This window comes from Maniola jurtina, chromosome 9 (assembly GCF_905333055.1).
Source record: "Maniola jurtina chromosome 9, ilManJurt1.1, whole genome shotgun sequence".
NCBI lineage: Eukaryota > Metazoa > Arthropoda > Insecta > Lepidoptera > Nymphalidae > Maniola > Maniola jurtina.
Window position 1 is genome coordinate 5,052,219 of NC_060037.1, and position 21,736 is coordinate 5,073,954.

Consider the following 21,736-nt stretch of genomic DNA (forward strand, 5'->3'; position numbering starts at 1 on the left):
AAAGCTACTCAGAACTAGGCTCGGTTCTAGAGGCATTCGCGCTGATGTACTACCACCTCAGTGGTGTGCCCAACACGATCACCATTGTGTTTAGATAACTCCTTTAATATCAATCTGTTAGCTTATAATCTATAAATATGTAGTCCAGTGGCGCCATCTTAGCAGAGTCGAGTTTAAAACTATTTAGAACAAGACTTGGTTCTAGAGACATTCGCGCTTATGTGCTGTCGCCTCAGTAATGTGCCCAGCACGATCACCACTGTGTTGTTCAGGTAACTCTTGCAATATCAATTTGTTAGCTAATAATCTAAAAATGTATACTCCTGAGGCACCATCGAAATAGATTCTTGCGAACAAGTCAAAATAATGAACAAGTAATGAATTAACTAGAAGAAGAATTAACTATATTTTTCTTTTTAATAGTAACCACGGTCTCCAAGTCGACCAAAGTCAAGAAAGGCATTTTTGAAGACTGAAGCTCGGATCTATCGGAACTAACTCCAATGTAAACATTTCTAATTAGACCAGAGAAAATAATGTACTTTAGATTTTAGAAAAAATCCCGAAAAGCAGGACGATATTGTTGCTCTAATGTCTAAAGTATAAAGAGATTTTTTTTTGCTGAAGTTACCTGGACTATCTCTAATTACTTATTTTGTTGTATTTTATAACCAATCAATATGAAAATTACCTACTATTAATTTTTAGAACTATAGGTATATATAAAACGAGAGCACTTGACAATGTCTCGATATTTGATTATTATTTTTGAGTCTTCCGAGATGTATTTAACAATAATAAGCTATTAATTAATGTAAACTTAGTAACCAAAATGACAATATAGATTAAGCACCTAACTACTTAATATAAAGACAATGTACTTTTACGTATAGCTCTGAGAGAGATCTCATAATTTAAGAAAATTATTATTTACTTAATTAACTTAATGCTTGCCACGTGACGTATGAAATAATGTTGTTCATACTAGAGATCGAATTATTGGATAGGATTTAAGTCCTAAGTCATGCTTTCTTTGTAATATAACTAATTTATATGCAAGCGCAACAATCTAAGTATAAAAATAAGATGGCTTACCAAATATTTACCTACTATTATTGTTTAGTTTATTTAATTAAGTATAATATTATTACTTTCAATTGAAAATTATTTGTTATAGTGCATACATTTTAGGAACGCACTCGCCATATTTGCTCTATGTGTCAAACTCAATCGTTATGTCTAAAGCTCGATTCTGTAAAACCTGTATCAATCATTATTACAATCGAATTTGTTGTCATTGGCTTTTATGCTATTCTTGTTGCAACAATGCATTGAGCCAATAGTGAGCGAGCGTCAACCAATCAGAGGTGATTGTGATCGTGACATTGTAGCTATCATTCTACCGCAATCGAGCTGCAGTATTCTTCACAAGACAGTTTGACACATAGAGCAAATATGGCAAGTGCGTTCTCAAAATGTATGCATTATATGTAAAGTTGTCATAAGAGACGAATGTAAAAAAAACAATGCTGTTGAAAGTAATTTATTGTGATAATTGTCATAATTAAGGCGATTACACGCAGTGTTGCATGTCGTAGCAAAGATTTCGAAGATTATAAAGTCGCACATAGACTGCGTGAGCAATGTACTACGTCATTTGAAATTGATGAAATAAAACGTGACTGCTACCTTTGATTTATTATTTACCATCCCAAAAAGTTTATATTTTCAATCTACCGCAGCTACAAACATTAAAATTGAGGAGACGATGAACAAAACGGTGTAATTACTAATTATAGGTACTTCTGATTAAAGTAAACAATTAAGTGTTTTTTTTTTCTTTATACAAATCTGAACTCATTTCCAAGCAAAACGACTTAAAGCGTACTGAAATCGAGTATAAAGTTTATGATTTCGATCACTACATACAAACTTAAACTCATTTTTAATTAAAACACCCTATGTCATTGTGGTGGTGCTGAAATTGAGTCCAAATTATTTCGTGATTTTGGTCAAAACGGTAATACTTGCCTAATTACAGTAAAGTTTCAACCACCTTTTTGCTTCTCCTGTACTATTTCGTGCAGTTACAGTTTTGTTCGCCAGCTCCTCAATTATCATCTAAAAAAAATATTCTAATATTTGGCTTACATTGCGCTATTTTCAATAGCAGACTACCCGAAAACAATGCTTATGTAAAAATAAACATATCTACAAATCTATAAAATACAGCTGCAATATTGACTAGAAACAGTACATACATCTAAAGATAAAGTTACATTAAGTTATTCCTACCAAGGTTTCTATCACTTAAATTCTTTACACTCATACTGAGATCGTTAGGTAACAAATCGTGTAAAACTGTGTCGCTTCTAAAAATATTTGTGGCTATTCTTTTGGCCAGTCGTTCGGATTCACGCAAGTCGTCATCCTTCGAGTGAGATGTGAGATCGATTTCTGTATCACTTTCACTTTCACTTGCTTCATCAGGTCTTCTGCGGTATGCCAAGTTTTGAGGCTCGTCAATTTCTTCTGAAGTACCACAGTGACACGGGTTTTTTGAGGTTATCATTCTTAGATCGGTTGGTACAACTTCGGAGTTGTCAAGTTGTGATGGCATCAGTAAAGGTGGAAAAGGAAATGGTGGTTGCTGCAACATTCTGCCATCTTCGTTTCCATAAGGCATAGGAGGAGGAATTTCATGGTTAGGCATTGATGGCATGTTCTCTGATAGGTTGCTATTGTGGTGGTACTGTTCTGGATGTGGTGATTTAAGTTCGCCATTACTTTCCATGGGTGGCGGCTCTGGTGAAGCCTTTGGTGTGGGTGATTCGCCTCCTTCCGGTGATGAATCAGGAGGCTTTGTGTGACCTGCAATACCATTATAGCTATAGACACATTTGAACATTGAATATACCTAATGATTATCATCATCATCATCGTGTTTAACTCATCGCCGGCCCACTACTGAGCGCACTGCACAGGTCTCCTCTCAAAAAGAGAACGGTTTGGCCATAGTAGGTACGCCACACTGACCAAGTGCAATATAATATATCCACACTTATTGCCTGAATTTGATTAAACTATTAGAGCTGGAAAGTTAAAATTTGGCACAGTAAATGCCAAACACCAATAAATACATGCATTTGAAAAAAAAAAGTAAGTATCTCTGGATCGTGAAAAGGGAGAGTGAGACTTGAGAGTCGGAAAAAGTTTTGGTTTACCCTCTAGTTGCATATGTAGGTATTTTAAAATCATTATGTTTCTTAGACAATTTCAGGAAACACCTCGTCAAAGTATCAACTAGCATAAGTACCGCGGGACCCTCCTTTTTGCGTGTTCTGACCTCAAATTAGCCTTCAGATAAAGTGCACTTAACCAGTTTTATTTATTTATATTTCACTTGAATGACGTTTATCAATAAATCTAACCTGGCAGACCAAGAGGAGGAGAACCAAGTCCCAAACATCGCATCCTCCACGCATCTTGAAGAAGTTGTAGTCGAGCTTGCTTACGCCATTTTGCACGACGATTTTGAAACCAGACCTTAAATCAAAATCGCCATTTGTAACGTTCATTTTCCATCTCACCAAAAACCCTTGTGTAACTTTTCAAGTTAACGTAAACTGCGCGTTTAGTATGAATGGAAAAGAGACGGCAAAGTGTCCCATCATTTCCCCGACCAATAACTAAAATGACTTAACATTAACTTAAAAAGTTAATTAGTTAACATTAACTTAAAAAGTTAAAATGACAACATTAACTTAATAAGTTAACGTTAACTTAAAAAGTTATACTACTAGAGCTTTTGATGGCAATGTCTTTTAAGACTATAATAAATGTAGACATAGCGCATAACTAAGTAGGTTCCTGCGATAGTGGAGCGGAAGGACAAGAGTGTGATGACTTGACGAGAGAGCTGAGTGATTCGTCAACTTGTGACTATTACTGTCACCACTCTCGCACCGCTCCACTACCGCAAGAGCCTACACAGTTATGCGCTATATCTATAATAATTTATGGTTTCAAATCCATAATAATATTATAAATGCGAAAGTGTGTCTGTCTGTCTGTCTGTTACCTTTTCACGGTCTAACAGGTTAACCGATTCTCACGAAATTTGGTACAGAGTCAGCTTATATCCCGGGAACGGACATACGCTACTTTTTATCCCGGAAAATCAAAGAGTACCCACGGGATTCCTTAACCCATCCGCTTAACCGATTTGTATGAGGTACCGAAGTAGCTTACGCCCCTGTAATTGGCATAGGCAACTTTTTATCCCGGAAAATCAAATAGTTCCCGCGGGATCTTCAAAAACCTAACCTTTTGTAACACCCTTACTACAACAGCGATGTTCGAAGTTGTATCGTTATCCATTACAAAAGGGCGTAAAGCTCGGCTTGACATAACTGATGTAATAACGCCCGAATCCAAGCTGTTACATTACAGGCAAATGCTTCTGGTCAGTATGCACTCAAAGAATAACGGAAAGTTAACGTTAACTTGAAAAGTTACACTAGAGCCTTTGAAAACTCATACCTACTCATGAAACAGAAGATCAATTTGCTTGGCTTCATAGCCATGAATTCATGGTAAGCTCTTTGCCATTATTCATACGGATAGAAAATCCTCATCTAAACCGATGGCTCGCTCACTACTGAGCACAGGTTTCATAAACGAGAAGGCCATACGTAATCCATAACGCATCCATCACGCCTGACCAAATGCGGATTGGCATACTTCACACACCTTTGAGGATACTCTAAGTATAGTATGAAGAACTCTCGGGCATTTCCTTCACCGTTAAAGCTAGAGATATTTTAATGGCTTATACTCGTACAACGCATACAGCTCTGAAAAGTTATAAGTCCGTGCCTGGTATCGAATCCCAGACTTTCGAATAGAAAGCTGCGTCCTAGCTACTACTCTATGAACGCTTAGGTAAGGAAATACGGAAATGAATAAGATCATTTTTTGACGTGACAACGTCTTATAATTCAGCCGGCTGCACGCACGAAAAAACATGACTCATGCGGCGTTACCTCGCTCTGAGGCGTTCCATGTAAGGCTTGAAGTGCAAGCGAGAGCGCGGAACGAGCGACACAGAAGCACAATCGGCCTTTGTTGTCACGTTCAACTATCGTCAGTAAACCGACTTTACAGACAACCAATTTTTTTCGTATAAAATGTAGCCTATGTCACCCGGACTTTTACGACAAATCAATTGACACCTCATTCATCAAAATCGGCCCAGTAGTTTAGGCCTACGGTGAAACACACAGAATCTGGATACAAACATACGTACATAGACTGCTAAAATCATAACCCTTCCTTTTGGCTTTGCCGCAGTCGGGTAATAAATAGAAAGTGTTGATAAGTTGTTAGGTATCTATACTAATAAATAAAATTGGAGTGTCTGTCTGTAATTTCGAAATAACTACCTCATATTAAGCTCATATGGTTATTTGAACGATACCATAACTGAATCACACGTTTTTAAAATTTTTGTCTGTCTGTCTGTCTGTCTGTCTGTCTGTCTGTCTGTCTGTCTGTCTGTCTGTCTGTTTGAAAAGGCTAATCTTTGGAACGGCTGAACCGATTTTGACGGGACTTTCACAGGCAAGTAGAGGATTGACCAGGGCGTAAAATAGGCTACTTTTTTAACCGACTTTCAAAAAGGGAGTTGTGTTTTTCTACCTATGTACACCGAAATCTCCGAGATTTCTGAACCGATTTGCGTCATTTCTTTTTTAATCGATAGAGGAACTTTGCGACATTGTTTCATAAAAAATTAGGAGTCCAACTCCTCAATCCTGATGCTGCAGGGGATCTGACCAATCCACGCGGGCGAAGCTGCGGGAATCAGCTAGTTTTTAATAAGTGCCTACTTTATTAAAGTTATACCTACCTGTCTACCTATCTATCCGGTTAAATTTAAAAATATAATTATACCTGTGAAGATTTAAAAAGCTTAAAACAATAAAGTTTATTGTCTAAAAATAGTTTCGTAATTTCCCTTATCAATAAAAAATAAACACCAATCTGTGTCCATCTTAAAACAATCTTTCGAGATCAAACAGTTTCAAAAGGTCAGCGAGCCGATTATAAATATTAGAGAGATGTTGAACTATAATGTTAGGGTTGGGCACGGATTAGGGATAGATAAGAAAGGAACTGAACTTTAACTTCATCAGATTATTATCCCTTAACACTTTATAATCTATCATTATAAAAGGATAAACTGACTGACTAACATATCAGTACTACTAACATATAACAGTTTAAACCGTGCTGGGTCAAGAAACTTGAGAAAGGATTTTCAGAAATTGCACCCGAAAGCAACCGGGGCGGGGCTCAAATTAATATAATAGGTAATTATAAAACCGGTCAAGTCCGAGTCGGATTCGCGCACGAAGGGTTTCGTACCATCATAAAAGAAATAACACTTTAAAAAAATTCACTGCGCCTTTATTTCATGAAAATGTTATAACAATAAGTAAGTAGGTATAATTAGGACTACTACTTACCTATATATTATACTATATATAGCTCGATTACCACTGACTGACTCACTCATTGACATAATTGTTCTCCTAGAAAGAGAAGGAAAATGATATAGTGATGTAGGGGAGATGTGTTCGGATTCGGGAACCCTCTGGGGAAAAATTATGACTTTTCGGAAAAACAAGATGGCGGCCGACGTGATTTTTGCAGCTCCGTTGTTTTCCAACCGATTTCGTTGAATTTTGCAATCTTTGAAGAAAATAGTAAACGATTAATGGGAAATGTGGAAAAAATTGGAAAAACAAGATGGCGGCCGAGCCGTAGCGTTTTGAAAATTTCGATTTTTCGACCCCGAACCGCGGCGCCACAGATCCAAAACGGGAAATTGAAACTAATAATTTTTTTCTGGTTTTGTCTACGATTATCCTGAATTTTGACGGAATGGGAGTGGTTTTTAAAAATTCAAGATGGCGGCTGTCGTGTTGGCCATTATATTAGAGGTACGAAAAAACGCAATTTTAAAAGTTAAATATCTCAAAGTTGGCAACATCGGAGCGATTCGGCTTCTATCAAGCGATTGTACGTATAGGCTCGAGGTATAGATATGAGGAAAAAAATTACCCCATTTTTTGGGGAAATTTCAAGATTTTCGGGAAATTGAAAAAAATCGAAATACGGACTTTTTGCAAAATTCGAGTATGAGCGATTACGTGTTTTGCTCGTGCAAATGACATTTAGGTATTTTCGTCGCCGAGGACTGGCAACACTGGAATTTATCGAAGCAAAAGTGATTTTCGACATTGTCTTTTTTCAGGGACGATCATTTCGCGTGGGTGCGAGCGAGATGAAAGATTGAAACGTCATCGGGAGCGGTATATCCTGTAGTTAATGGGAAAGTTGTACAACGATGTAATTTATTTCTGCAAAACGAGTTGGCGGCCATTTTGTAATTTTTTGAATTTTTCGAAATTTTGATCACGTTTTTGAGGCAGTTGGCAACATTTTGGAAAGTCAATATGTATGAATCGATTGTGTATCTCGGCTGGCAGTATGGAGATATGCAACCGGTGTTGCCACTTTTGGGGAGATTTTCGAGAATTTCAACTAAGAAACTCCTGTAAAATTTTGTATGAAAAATTTTTTTTTCACTGATGGTGTCGTATAGAGAACAAAAACTTAGTAAGCCAAAATTATGGAGAGAGCTGATGATTGAGGGTTTCGGAGACGGGTGGAGGGCCCGCTTAAGGTATTGAAGATAGGTGGGGGGTGCTCGAGCAAATGTCATTCGTGACATCATCCAATTGCCAAAAAGCTGAAAAAAAATTCAAAATGGTGAAGAAAAGATGGCCGCCATACAAATTTCGCCGGTGTCCAGCTCGGAGGGTATAAAAGATGGAAGTGTGGTTTCTTGGCAAGAGATGATCAGGGTCCGAAGGTCTACTCGATGAATAGAAAAAAAATTCAAAATGGCGGAATTTATTTTCCCATAGAAAATGTATGGCGAATATTCAATGTCTCATTCTCCTAGAAAGAGACGGAAAACGATACATTGATGTATGGGAGATATGTTCGGGTGTGGGATGGAAATCGGGAAAAGTTATGACATTTCAAAAAAACAAGATGGCGGCCTATATGATTTTTGTAACTCTTTTGTTTTCCAACCGATTTCGTTGAAACTCGCAATCTTTGAAGAAAATAGTAAACGATTAATAGAAAAAGTGGAAAATTTTGGAAAAACAAGATGGCCGCCGTACAAATTTCGTCGGTGTCTATCTCGGAGGCTATAAAAGATGGAAGAATGGTTTCTTGGCAAAAGATGATCAGGGTCCGAAGGTCTACTCGGTGGAACAAACTCTGCATGCTCGCGGACCACTTTAGTGGTCCGCGCACCCACGCACCCTACTTTATTAACCTCAACTACCCCATTTTTAAAAAAAATGATATGGATGTCGTTTTCGGAGTTTTCCAGGGCGCTGATTTTGATAACGACATTTATTTTGAAATCCAAGATGGCGGTCATGCATTTTTTAAGAAAAAAATCGATATGGGTGTCGTTTTATGGTGTTTTTGGGGTGAATTTTGAATCTTAATAAATAAATTCGTTTTAATACTTATCAACCTAACCACGTCACGCGAGCTGCTTTAGCAGCTCGCGCACCGAGCAAAACACTAGTTATACTATATATAGCTCGATTACCACTCACTGACTCACTCATTGACATAATTGTTCTCCTAGAAAGAGAAGGAAAATGATATAATGATGTAGGGGAGATGTGTTTGGATTCGGGAACCCTCTGGGGAAAAATTATGACTTTTCGGAAAAACAAGATGGCGGCCGACGTGATTTTTGCAGCTCCGTTGTTTTCCAACCGATTTCGTTGAATTTTGCAAACTTTAAAGAAAGTAGTAAACGATTAATGGGAAATGTCGAAAAAATTTAAAAAACAAGATGGCGGCCGAGTCGTAGCGTTTTCAAATTTTTGATTTTTCGGCCCCGAACCGCGGCGCCACAGATCCGAAACGGGAAATTGAAACTAATAATTTTTTTCTGGTTTCGTCTACGATTATCCTGAATTTTGACGGAATGGGAGTGGTTTTTAAAAATTCAAGATGGCGGCTGTCGTGGCGGCCATTATGTTAGAGGTACGAAAAAACGCAATTTTAAAAGTTAAATATCTCAAAGTTGGCAACATCGGAGCGATTCGGCTTCTATCAAGCGATTGTACGTATAGGCTCGAGGTATAGATTGGAGGAAAAAAATTACCCCATTTTTTGGGGAAATTTCAAGATTTTCGGGAAATTGTAAAATATCGAAATACGGGCTTTTTGAAAAATCTGAGTATGAGCGATTACGTGTTTTGCTCGTACTAATGACATTTGGGTATTTTTGTCGCCGGAGACTGGCAACACTGGAATTTATCATAGTAAAAGTTATTTTCGACGTGGTCTTTTTTTAGGGGCGATCGTTTCGCGTGGGTGCGAGCGAGAGGAGAGATTGAAACGTCATCGGGAGCGGTATATCCTGTAGTTAATAGGAAACTTGTAAAATTATCTAATTTGCTTCTGCAAAAAGAGTTGGTGGCCATTTTGTATTTTCTTCAAATTTTCCGAAATTTTGATCACGTTTTTGAGGCAGTTGGCAACATTTTGGAAAGTCGACATGTATCAATCGATTGTGTGACTCAACCAGCAGTATCGAAATATGTAAACAGTGTTGCCACATTTGGGGAGATTTTCGAGATTTTCCCCAAAAACTTCTCCTGTAAAATTTTGTATGAAATTTTTTTTTTTCACTGATGGTTTCGTATAGAAAACAAAAAAAAAATCGAGGAAAAATTTGGAAATAGCTGATGATCGAGGATGTCGGAGACGGGTGAAAGGTCCGCTCAAGGTATTGAAGAAAGGTGGGGGGTGCTCGACCAAATGTCATTCATGACATCATCCAATTGCCAAAAAGCTGAAAAAAAATTCAAAATGGCGAAGAAAAGATGGCCGCCATACAAATTTCGCCGGCGTCCAGCTCGGAGGGTATAAAAGATGGAGGTGCGGTTTCTTGGCAAAAGAGGATCAAGATCCAAAGGTCTACTCGATGAATAGAAAAAAAATTCAAAATGGCGGAATTTATTTTCTCATACATTTTGTATGGCGAATATTGAATGTCTCATTCTCCTAGAAAGAGACGGAAAACGATACGATAATGTAGGGGAGATATGTTTTGAAGCGCGATATGAGTAGGGAAAAATTATGACATTTCAGAAAAACAAGATGGCGGCCTATATGATTTTTGCAACTCTTTTGTTTTCCAACCGATTTCGTTGAAACTTGCAATCTTTGAAGAATGTAGTAAACGATTAATAGAAAAAGTGGAAAATTTTGGAAAAACAAGATGGCCGCCGTACGAATTTCGTCGGTGTCTATCTCGGAGGCTATAAAAGATGGAAGAATGGTTTCTTGGCAAAAGATGATCAGGGTCCGAAAGTCTACTCGATGGAACAAACTCTGCATGCTCGCGGACCACTTTAGTGGTCCGCGCACCCACGCACCCTACTATATTACCCTCAACTACCCCGTTTTTACAAAAAATGATATGGATGTCGTTTTCAGAGTTTTCCAGGGGCTGATTTTGATAACGACATTTATTTTGAAATCCAAGATGGCGGACATGCCTTTTTTAAGAAAAAAATCGATATGGGTGTCTTTTTATGGTGAATTTCAGGGTGAATTGTGTATTTTAATAACTCGATTCGGTTGAATACAATAAAGCTAAACATTACCACGTCACGCGAGCTGCTTTAGCAGCTCGCGCACCGAGCAAAAGCTAGTTATATATACTATATATAGCTCGATTACCACTCACTGACTCACTGACTCATTGACATAATTGTTCTCCTAGAAGGAGACAGAAAATGATATAATGATGTAGGGGAGATGTGTTCGGATTCGGGAACCCTCTGGGGAAAAATTATGACATTTTAGAAAAACAAGATGGCGGCCGACGTGATTTTTGCAGCTCCGTTGTTTTCCAAACGATTTTGTTGAATTTTGCAAACTTTGAAGAAAGTAGTAAACGATTAACAGAAAATGTGGAAAAAATTGGAAAAACAAGATGGCGGCCGAGCCGGAGCGTTTTCAAAATTTTCATTTTTCGACCCGGAACCGCGGCGCCACAGATCCGAGACGGGGCAGTCGAGGATAATTATTTTTTCGTGTTTCGCCCACGATTATCCTGTATTTTGACAGAACGGGAGTGATTTTTAAAAATTCAAGATGGCGGCTGTCATGGTGGCCGTTATGTTAGAGGTATGAAAAAACGCAATTTTAAAAGTTAAATATCTCAAAGTTGGCAACATCGGAGCGGTTCAGCTTCTATGAAGCGATTGTACGTATGAACTTGAGGTATAGATTGGTGGGGAAAAATTACCCCATTTTTCGGGAAATTTCAAGATTTTGGGGAAAATGTAAAAAATCGAAATACGGACTTTTCGCAAAATCCGAGTATGAGCGATTATGTGTTTTGCTCGTACAAATGACATTTGGGTATTTTTGTCGCCGGAGACTGGCAACACTGGAATTTATCAAAGTAAAAGTGATTTTCGACACGGTCTTTTTCACGGTATCCCCTTTCGCGTGGGTGCGAGCGAGAGGAAAGATTGAAACGTCATCGGGCGCGGTATATCCTGTAGTTAATAGGAAAATTATGAAACCGTGTAAAATCTTTCTGTGAAACGAGTTGGCGGCCATTTTGTATTTTTTTTTATTTTTCGAAATTTTGACCACGTTTTTGAGGCAGTTGGCAACATTTTGGAAAGTCAACATGTATCAATCGATTGTGTGACTCAACCAGCAGTATCGAAATATGTACACAGTGTTGCCACATTTGGGGAGATTTTCGAGATTTTCCCCAAAAACTCCTCCTGTAAAATTTTGTATGAAATTTTTTTTTTTCACTGATGGTTTCGTATAGGAAACAAAAAAAAAATCGAGGAAAAATTTGGAAATAGCTGATGATCGAGGATGTCGGAGACGGGTGAAGGGTCCGCTCAAGGTATTGAAGATAGGTGGGGGGTGCTCGACCAAATGTCATTCATGACATCATCCAATTGCCAAAAAGCTGAAAAAAAATTCAAAATGGCGAAGAAAAGATGGCCGCCATACAAATTTCGCCGGCGTCCAGCTCGGAGGGTATAAAAGATGGAGGTGCGGTTTCTTGGCAAAAGAGGATCAGGATCCAAAGGTCTAATCGATGAATAGAAAAAAAAATCAAAATGGCGGAATTTATTTTCCCATACATTTTGTATGGCGAATATTGAATGACTCATTCTCCTAGAAAGAGACGGAAAACGATACGATAATGTAGGGGAGATGTGTTCGGGTGGGGGAGGCGAGTAGGGAAAAATTATGACATTTCAGAAAAACAAGATGGCGACCGACGTGATTTTTGCAACTCTTTTGTTTTCCAACCGATTTCGTTGAAACTCGCAATCTTTGAAGAATGTACTAAACGATTAATAGAAAAAGTGGAAAATTTTGGAAAAACAAAATGGCCGCCGTACAAATTTCGTCGGTGTCTATCTCGGAGGCTATAAAAGATGGAAGAGTGGTTTCTTGGCAAAAGATGATCAGGGTCCGAAGGTCTACTCGGTGGAACAAACTCTGCATGCTCGCGGACCACTTTAGTGGTCCGCGCACCCACGCACCCTACTTTATTACCCTCAACTACCCCGTTTTTACAAAAAATGATATGGATATCGTTTTCAGGGTTTTTCAGGGTGCTGATTTTGATAATGACATTTATTTTGAAATCCAAGATGGCGGACTTACATTTTCTACAAAAAATAGAAATGCCTGTCATTTTATGGGGGTTTTCGGGGTGAATTATGTATCTTAATAGATCAATTTGGTTTCATATAATAAAGTTAACCTTACCACGTCACGTGAGCTGCTTTAGCAGCTCGCGCACCGAGCAAAACACTAGTTATTTTATAAAAGTACAGTTTTAACAATAACAATTGTACACAATATTTTTAGATTTGATTAGTCGCTTAACCGCGTACAAAGGAAATAAATTGGAAAATGAAGCTGTAGTAGGTACCTAATAGACTACAGGCCCATGTTTAAAAATGGGTGGGTCATATGAACCACCAGGTGACGTATACAGGACGATATAAGAGCATAAAATAATAAGTTTCAGCACTATGCCGTCACTTGTAAGCTGTCCAACAGAGAGCTGGTGAGAATTGAAAAGTGCAGGTAGAGTGAGTACATTTTGGTCATATATTTTTGTACGGCATTTTTACCATCGATAGATCCATGAAAAATAATAAGAAAGCGCGCAGTGCCGTAAAAAAATGGTGCGCCACAAAGTCAGTAAATGTTTTGATTTTCTGACAATTTCCGGGGTAAATTTGGTCATTTAATTCTGTACGGCACTAGTTTCATACTGTTTCAATACAGCCTCTAATCCATTATTCCGCAACGCCGTACAAAAATCATGCGACAAGGGGAAAAAATTGAGGGTAGCAACCCCCTCTCTTTCCGTGGTCCGGGGGGTGATTTGAAACAACATAAAATTAATTTATTTTGAAAGTGTTTTATGCATAGATAATATTTTTTTACATGCCGTACATTTTCGTTGGTCCAAAGGTTTGTAGGGGATGTGGATATTATATACACACCCGTTCACTTCAGTTAGACGGCATAGTGATTTTATCATATTATCAATTGTTCTCTTCAAAAATATGTTAATGCCGTACAGTATCAGATGGCCATAAAGTACTACTCTTAAAATGGTAGCGTCATTTTCATCAGCCTAAAAGATATGGTCTGCATTAAAATGTACGGCATAATTTTTTCCTAATTTATTTATCTTAATACTATTTAAAACAAGGGAAAAGCGTAGAAAATTGCTATATTTTATTAATCTATGAATATTTAAACTTTTGCAATAATTTGAAAAATTTCAGTTTTTGTATTTATCTATAATTTTTTTTAGAACAGTTTCTTTTGAACGGCAATACTATATAACAATAGTATTTTACACTATCATGTTAAAAAAAAAGTTGCCGTACAGAGTCAAATGATTTTACAGCTTTAAAAATTAAGTATACCATGAAATTAAGATAATTATTGATACACATTCAAATGAACACTAATTTTTTTACGGCATTATTTTTAATAGTACTTTTGAGTGCTAGATAATGTTTTGGAACCAAAGCCGTACTTTCTCAAATCACCCCCCGGACCACGGAAAGAGAGGGGGTTGCTACCCTCAATTTTTTCCCCTTGTCGCATGATTTTTGTACGGCGTTGCGGAATAATGGATTAGAGGCTGTAATGAAACAGTATGAAACTAGTGCCGTACAGAATTAAATGACCAAATTTACCCCGGAAATTGTCAGAAAATCAAAACATTTACTGACTTTGTGGCGCACCATTTTTTTACGGCACTGCGCGCTTTCTTATTATTTTTCATGGATCTATCGATGGTAAAAATGCCGTACAAAAATATATGACCAAAATGTACTCACTCTACCTGCACTTTTCAATTCTCACCAGCTCTCTGTTGGACAGCTTACAAGTGACGGCATAGTGCTGAAACTTATTATTTTATGCTCTTATATCGTCCTGTATACGTCACCTGGTGGTTCATATGACCCACCCATTTTTAAACATGGGCCTGTAGTCTATAAGTGATAAACTGATAAAACAAGAACTGTAGGTATAATGACCTACGCAAAAAATTCAAACGCGCGGCGGCGCGGACCGCGTCTAAATAAGAAATGAACTTAATTTTTTTTTATTAGGTTTTGATATAATGTTACTTAAGTACTGCAGTACCTATATTATTATGTATTAATACTATCGTATTCATTGATACTTAAAATATTCAAATTAATTAATTCTTCGCACGTTGCCTAATTACTTCTTCTTAAGACTTCTTAGTGAATATCACAGGTACAAGGTACTTATAATAATTAAACGGTATCCTACCAACTATACCAATTGTCACAATCCTTATGTGAATTTGTACAACTATTTCGTTTACATCTAAAAGTAAGTACTGTAGGTACATCAAATGAAAATCAATAGTAAAAAATCATAACCCTTCCTTTCGGCTTTGCCGTAGTCGGGTAAAAAGGTAAAACAAATATTTTTGGTCTTACTTTATTCTTAACGATTGTTCATGATTAAGATTGGAAAGTTTTCTAAAGACCATGAAATGAACACTAGTTCTAACTCATACCTGAACCCTTGCTTCTGACAGGCTGATCCTCAACGCGACTTCTTCTCTCAAGAACACATCAGGGTAATGGGTTTTTTGGAACAATGACTCAAGCTCGCTCAGCTGCTGAGGAGTAAAGGTAGTCCGATTCCTCCTTTGACGTCGTCTGCCAAACATGTATTCCGTCAAAAGATCTCCTGGTAACGGAGACAAATATGGACCGGCCATTTTCAACAACTGTAGCTACTTTGAAATCTTCTAACTTCTAGGTACTTCTATTACAAATTACAATGTATCAGTTTTATTTATCTGTGGAATCGCGTAGTTTTAGAAGCCATTTCTATACAAAGTTTATTAAGGGTGTACAAATTCGTAGTCACTGTTAAAAAGTTCGGAAACTCAATATTGCACAAAAAAGTTTCGGGATTTCAGAAAGTCCTACATCAGGGCTCTACGGCACTACACTGTTTGAATGAGAGAAATTATTCCGGTATAAACTACCCTGACTCCACCCCTCGGCAATATAATAGGGGTTTGTGATTGGCTAAAAGCCCTAGGGGATGGAGGATTCAGCCAATCGTGTCGCTTCGTTAGGGGTTGTATTTAAAATAGGTGTAGATTGAGTTATGGCGTATCCGTAAATATAAATTTTGTATAAATGCGGTTAATTTCGCGCTGAAACTGTTAATGAAATATTGAAAGCCTCCGCTTTTATTTTGTGATAGTGGTTTTTTTTTGTACAATTAACTACGTGCAAATTAAATGTTTTTAGGGTTGACAGATACAGATTTAGATTTAGTAAACTGGGTTTTATCCAAACTCTACCAAACTTTTTTTATTTTAACAAATATGTTACTACGTAGGTAATTCGTGAAAGTTTATTTGCTCATAAAAATCATCAAAATCAAAAAAAGAGAAAATATGTATTGGTAATTCTCGAGTAAGTACTAAATCCATATTATTCTAACATGCCTTACTTGTATTATTTTTCCTGGAAATTATAAAAAATAAAATATTATAAGTATTTATTTTGTTAATGTGATCCCTGGAATTTTTCATAAGCCTAAGTACCTACATTCTCAAAAATATTTTTACTAATATTGCCTCAGTATCATGATTTATTACAAATCAATAAATACCTACCTACAAAAATCCAAGGTCCTGAAATAATTTTTATAGTATATAATGTATAAGAAAATGCACATTAAATGTTCACAATTGCAACATGTTGAACCAATACAGAAATGCAGCACGTTTAAATTTCGCTAGTATTTATATATTACCAAGCATTACAATTTACAGTAACAAAGAAATCATAGGACTTCGTCTGTGGTGGCGTTTGCTGGCGCGCGTGTTGTGACTTTTTGGAGTGTTTTTTTTGTTAAAACTGACTGGAAAGCGCTCTAAGGGGGTGCCGTGCGTATGTCGGCGAGCGCCGGCACAGGCGGGGTCCATACTTGTATAGTTTAGCTAACTTGTTACAAATAACTACAAACTTGACATTGGCTAATCATTGTAAAAGCCAGACGAGAGAGAAAAAAAAAAAAAAGAAATCATAGGTAGGTACTAAGTAATGCGATAATTAAAATAGTTATATACTGTTCACAATATAAAGTCGTAAAAAGCAAAAAGCGCTGCACCGAGCGCATCTTAAAACAACAACGTTGTAAAAGCTTTCCGCCTCGAGGCATATTCTTAATTATGTAGAGTCAGCAAAATATAATTGTCAAACGAAAAGCTACCCTGACCCTCTCCTGGAGGGGCAGAAGCTATACGCGGCTTTTCCTTTGCGCCACTAGACCACTTGGTCAAAAATATTATGAGAGTATGGAAGTGTCAGAGATTTTATGATAGAAAATTGAATGGTTGTAGGACAAGTCTAGAAGAGCAGCGTGTTACTGGCGAACACGTATCCACTGGTTGCAGAAATATTTGTAGACAAGGATCCTGTAGGTCCAAGCTTGGATTAAACTGGCTTCAGTCCTACAATAGATTAATTATTAAGGGGAAGAAAGTTTATTGTCAAATTGTAATTTCCTGCCATATATGTATACCTGGCAGAGCTTGTTGTGGGAATATTCTCGACAGAGTGCGTTTCGAATCCTCATACTTTAGTTTTAAGGTAACGTAAATAATTATAACAATTACGTCAATTATATTTATGTGTCAAATTCAACAATTAATTAATATCATCAATCAAGAAGTGTACACTGGGAACCGTTTAGAATTCGACTTTGACTTTTAACTGTGAAACGTTTCAATTAGGTCTATTATGGGGTTGTGCATGATTAGTAAGTCAATTATCTTGAGCGTTTTGTATATCAAAGATTAAATAATGACTCGTAGGCGAGTTACTGAATGTTGTCAAAGGAACGAAACAAACGAGTTCGCTAAGTGGGTTGCAGATAACGGAAGCTGCGATTACGAAGAGCAAATGAATGTTACTGCCCGCACCCCGCACCCCTGCGACAGGGGTGACAAATCGTTGAGACGAAACGGTTCCTTTTGATTTTATCCGTTATCCGTTATCTTCAAGTGTTGATAGGTTAAGTAAGGTAGATCTGTCAATTGCGAACCGGAGCCTCTCAATCTTATAGGATGCTTTTTTAGCAGATTTATAGGCAAAAAGGCTCCGAGAAATTTGTGAGGATCAGTAATCCTATAAGTATCCTATCAATAAACCAAAATTGAAGCCTCAATAGCTCAACGGTTATAGGAGCGGACTGATAACCGAAAGGTCGGAGGTTCAAACCCCACCCGTTGCACTATTGTCGTACCCACTCCTAGCACAAGCTTAACGCCTAGTTGGAGGGGAAAGGGGAATGTAAGTCATGATTAAAATGACTAATATTCTTTAAAAAAAATAGATAAGATCGAACTTAATTGCCTAATGCCCATATACCTACCTATGGGCGGTAGGTAGGTACATAAAATAATATCAACTACTTATCGCGAACTAAGTACAGCGGATAAAAATTTATAATATGACTATTGTATGTATATACCTACCTACCTTGCCATGAGACATAGGTAGTTCGTCGAACTACCTATGTCTTATGGCAAGACGTGGACGTGGTGAGCTAAATTCATCTTATTCTGATTATTATTTATTACTATACCCATATTATAAATGCGAAAGTGTGCTTTTTCGTTGGTTTGTCGTTCAAGCACCCCGCAACGGAGCAACGGATCGACGTGATTCTTTGCGTGCACGTAGCTGAATACCCGGAAAGTGACATAGGCTACTTTTAATCCCAAAAAATCTACGTGGACGAAGTTGCAGGCGTCAGCTAGTATTTTAATATAACTAAGCGACCACCCGCGACTTAATTATCAAATCAATAAATAGGGTTACCCTTAGGGATCAAATTACCAAAATTTATTTCAGCACCCACGTCACAAAAGGATCCTAAAATTTATACAAGCGCCTTTTAATACCTCTTTACGAGGATACAAAATTTCAAGTTTCTATCCCCGGTGTAGGTTGTGTATTGATAGATTAATCAATCAGTCAGGACTAGCTTTTTTATAAGCCTAGATAACACAACTCTTGTTATTGTCGTAACAAAAATATTATATAATGCAAAATTAATTAAGGGTAACCCAACGGCCAGCCCTGTAAGGCGGGCGGCGCGCCCACCGCAGCGGCGCTAAACGAGTTTCCGCAAACATTTTAATGAATAACACCTCCCCCCTCCGCAACCCACTGCCCCCCCTCTACCCGTACCCCCCACCACAGCCTGCAATGCGCTAATTAAACATTCGAGCCATATTGTTTCAGATACGATGCTGGATTTCGTTGCCTTACGGATAATGCACTGATTAAATTTGGGCTTAATTAAACACGGCCTAAAGTAATGAGAAAAATAATTAAAATACATCTAAATGAAAATCTGTTTTAATTTTGCTTTAAGTTTTTCTTAGGCGATACACTCTTTGTAGGGGAAGGTGCCATGTGTCAAATGAAGTCAGTATCTTCTATCAGGGCTCTCTCCGTCACTTACTCCATACAATCGTAGTTCCAATTTCAAAGCAACCAAAGTCCATGAAATTTTGCAGACATATTCTAGAAACTAATATCTGTGCCTGTGGTGTTTTAGATTTTTCTAAATATATGTAGTTTTAAAATTACAGGGGCTCAAAGATTTGTGTATGAATTTTTAAGACCGCGTAACTTTGAAACCGAATATTTTAATAGAAATCTGGAAAACCACAGGCATAGATATTAGTTTCTAAAATATGTCTGCAAAATTTCATGGACGTTGGTTGCTTAATATTCAAATGAAATTGGAACTACGTTTGTATGGAGCAAGTGACGGAAAGAGGTACTCGTACTGCAAATTGCAACTGGTAGATGCATTTGATGATTTAAAAATTTAATTGAAAAATTGAATTGAATTAAGTTGTTTAATTGAATAAAAACATTTCTATTCTATTCTATTCAACATTTCACCACGTCCATATTTTTCTGCAAGTGTTCACTTTAATGGACACCTGCAGCCAAACTGTGTCAGTACGGCTGATGATGAATAACAAGCGTTTCTGTTTACCTATCAGTTTATGTATTGACATCCTAAATATTAAAAAAAACTTATTCATTTATTTTAGAACAACTCATTGAACACTTTTTTAATGATTGTTGCACGAGTAAATATCTGGTTTATGATATTTTTAACCCCCGACCCAAAAAGAGGGGTGTTATAAGTTTGACGTGTGTATCTGTGTATCTGTGTGTCTGTGTATCTGTGTATCTGTGTATCTGTGTATCTGTGTATCTGTGTATCGGTGTATCTGTGTATCTGTCTGTGGCATCGTAGCGCCTAAACGAATGAACCGATTTTAATTTAGTTTTTTTTGTTTGAAAGGTGGCTTGATCGAGAGTGTTCTTAGCTATAATCTAAAAAAATTGGTTCAGCCGTTTAAGAGTTATCAGCTCTTTTCTAGTTTTCTTGTAGAAAAGAAGGTTAGATAACCGTTAAGTTCATAATATTATGTCAATAGACAAATGTCAAGCTGTCAAGATGGACGTTGCCTACATACATAATTTATTTATTTGAGATTTGAAAATGATGTTTTGGAAAACTCAAATACTTTGGATCGTCGGGGGTGTTATAAATTTTTAATTTACACTTGTAGTACAATACGTCTTCCTCCTACTATTGTATGAAAAACGTTTTCTTAAATTTTACTAACTACTGCTGTCTCGATTTTTTTCTTTTGATACATTGGAATGATCCTTACATGAAACTGAGTCGATATGACCCAGGCTGACTGGCTGGTTGAACTGAGTTGAAAAAAAATTAGTCAATATTCCTAATTTTATGCTCAACTCACGTTTGACCAAAAAATTGTCTATATTCTACCAAAATTGTCTTCACAGTAAAATACCTAAAGATTCCCAAGATTGTTTCCTGTATCTCCTATGGTTTTAGATTTCCTCATACTGTCCCAATTGAAAACCCCATAATTATTATTATTGAGAAAAATTCACTGATACTAATTGTACCACCAGTACCACTTTTAAAGGTCCAACATATATTATAAGAATCTTAAGAATGTAATTGTATTAAGTTAAGATAGATCGTAGTTTTATTAGGATATTATGGATCTGGCATAATCACATAGTGATTAAAATATCCCAAAAAATCTAAATAAAAAATAAATAAAAAAAGACAACTATTTACTATACGATTATTCTAAGCATACGATTTGTACGAAAAATATCCTGATAAAATTACGCTCTACACAAAAGCTATAAATGTCTCCGTAGAAGTTTCTGTTTTTTGTCTACTTCAATGGCCACAGGTAGGTATGGTACCCAAACAAAAAAAAACCATTAATCCCTCTTTAACTTTTGTATGAAAACGAGGGTAGATACATCTATTCTATAATGTTCAAGTGACAGTGTCATTAACCCAGACACAATCGCGAGTAGCATTTGCGTAGTTGGAAACTGAAAGCTGCGCCGTCGGTATGTCGGGCAGCTCAATTAGTTAATTAATCTTTTTTTCCGCGTTAAAATAGCATTTATAAGCGAGACGCAAACCAGTGGGAACTGCCTCCCCTGTTACTTTACATAGGGTTGCCACTCTACGATTTTTCTATTTACTGCTTATCTGTACTAATTTCCTACTGTGCGAATGCAAAAGTGTGTTTGTTTGTTAGTTTGCTCTTTAATCACGTTGCAACGCAGCATAAAATCATTTGTTTTGCACAGATTTATGACCTGGAGCATGACATGGGCTACTTTTTATCCTAGGAAAGCGGTTCCTGCAGGATAGCATGACATCAGGTCCACGGGATACCTTTAACCTGGAAAAACGAAGAGTTCCTGTGGGATTTTTAAAAACCTATCCACATCGACGAACTCGCATAGTCAGCTAGTGTTTTCATAAATAGAGTAAGTAAAGACCTCACCGCTGAATTCCATATATTTGTATCCCATACTTAGCGTAAATTAAGAGAGTCCCAAACGTTGATTTTTTTTGGACCAAAGAGCGACGCGGC

The 21,736-nt window shown here is 37.1% G+C and overlaps 2 protein-coding genes across 5 annotated transcripts in view; one reads left to right on the forward strand and one right to left on the reverse strand.

Annotated features, from left to right (window-relative positions):
* Positions 1-1,688, forward strand: part of LOC123868295 (chitooligosaccharidolytic beta-N-acetylglucosaminidase) — a 35,089-nt gene extending 33,401 nt beyond the window's left edge. For 3 of the 4 annotated variants that reach the window (XM_045910748.1, XM_045910747.1, XM_045910749.1), the window contains exon 11: positions 424-1,688. The gene's annotated coding sequence lies outside the window, so the exon portion shown is untranslated. The remainder of the gene's footprint in view (positions 1-423) is intronic. The other variant, XM_045910746.1, reaches the window with a different exon arrangement.
* LOC123868309 (retinal homeobox protein Rx3) lies at positions 1,680-15,797 on the reverse strand. The gene is made up of 3 exons (XM_045910779.1): positions 15,251-15,797; positions 3,432-3,546; positions 1,680-2,871 (listed from the first exon to the last, which is right to left on the reverse strand). Exons 1-3 carry the CDS (start codon positions 15,455-15,457, stop codon positions 2,276-2,278), a joined length of 918 nt encoding a protein of 305 aa, XP_045766735.1. The 5' UTR covers positions 15,458-15,797; the 3' UTR covers positions 1,680-2,275.
* Positions 15,798-21,736: the final 5,939 nt, after the last annotated feature.

Bases quoted from the DNA above. Each gene is read 5' to 3' on its own strand.
- LOC123868309 (XM_045910779.1), bottom strand. From the start codon at position 15,457: ATGGCCGGTCCATATTTGTCTCCGTTACCAGGAGATCTTTTGACGGAA. The intron at 3,547-15,250 runs GTATGAGTTAGA...TTTTGATTTAAG, and splicing joins TGTCAGAAGCAAGGGTTCAG to GTCTGGTTTCAAAATCGTCG. The intron at 2,872-3,431 runs GTTAGATTTATT...ATGGTATTGCAG, and splicing joins TCCTCCTCTTGGTCTGCCAG to GTCACACAAAGCCTCCTGAT.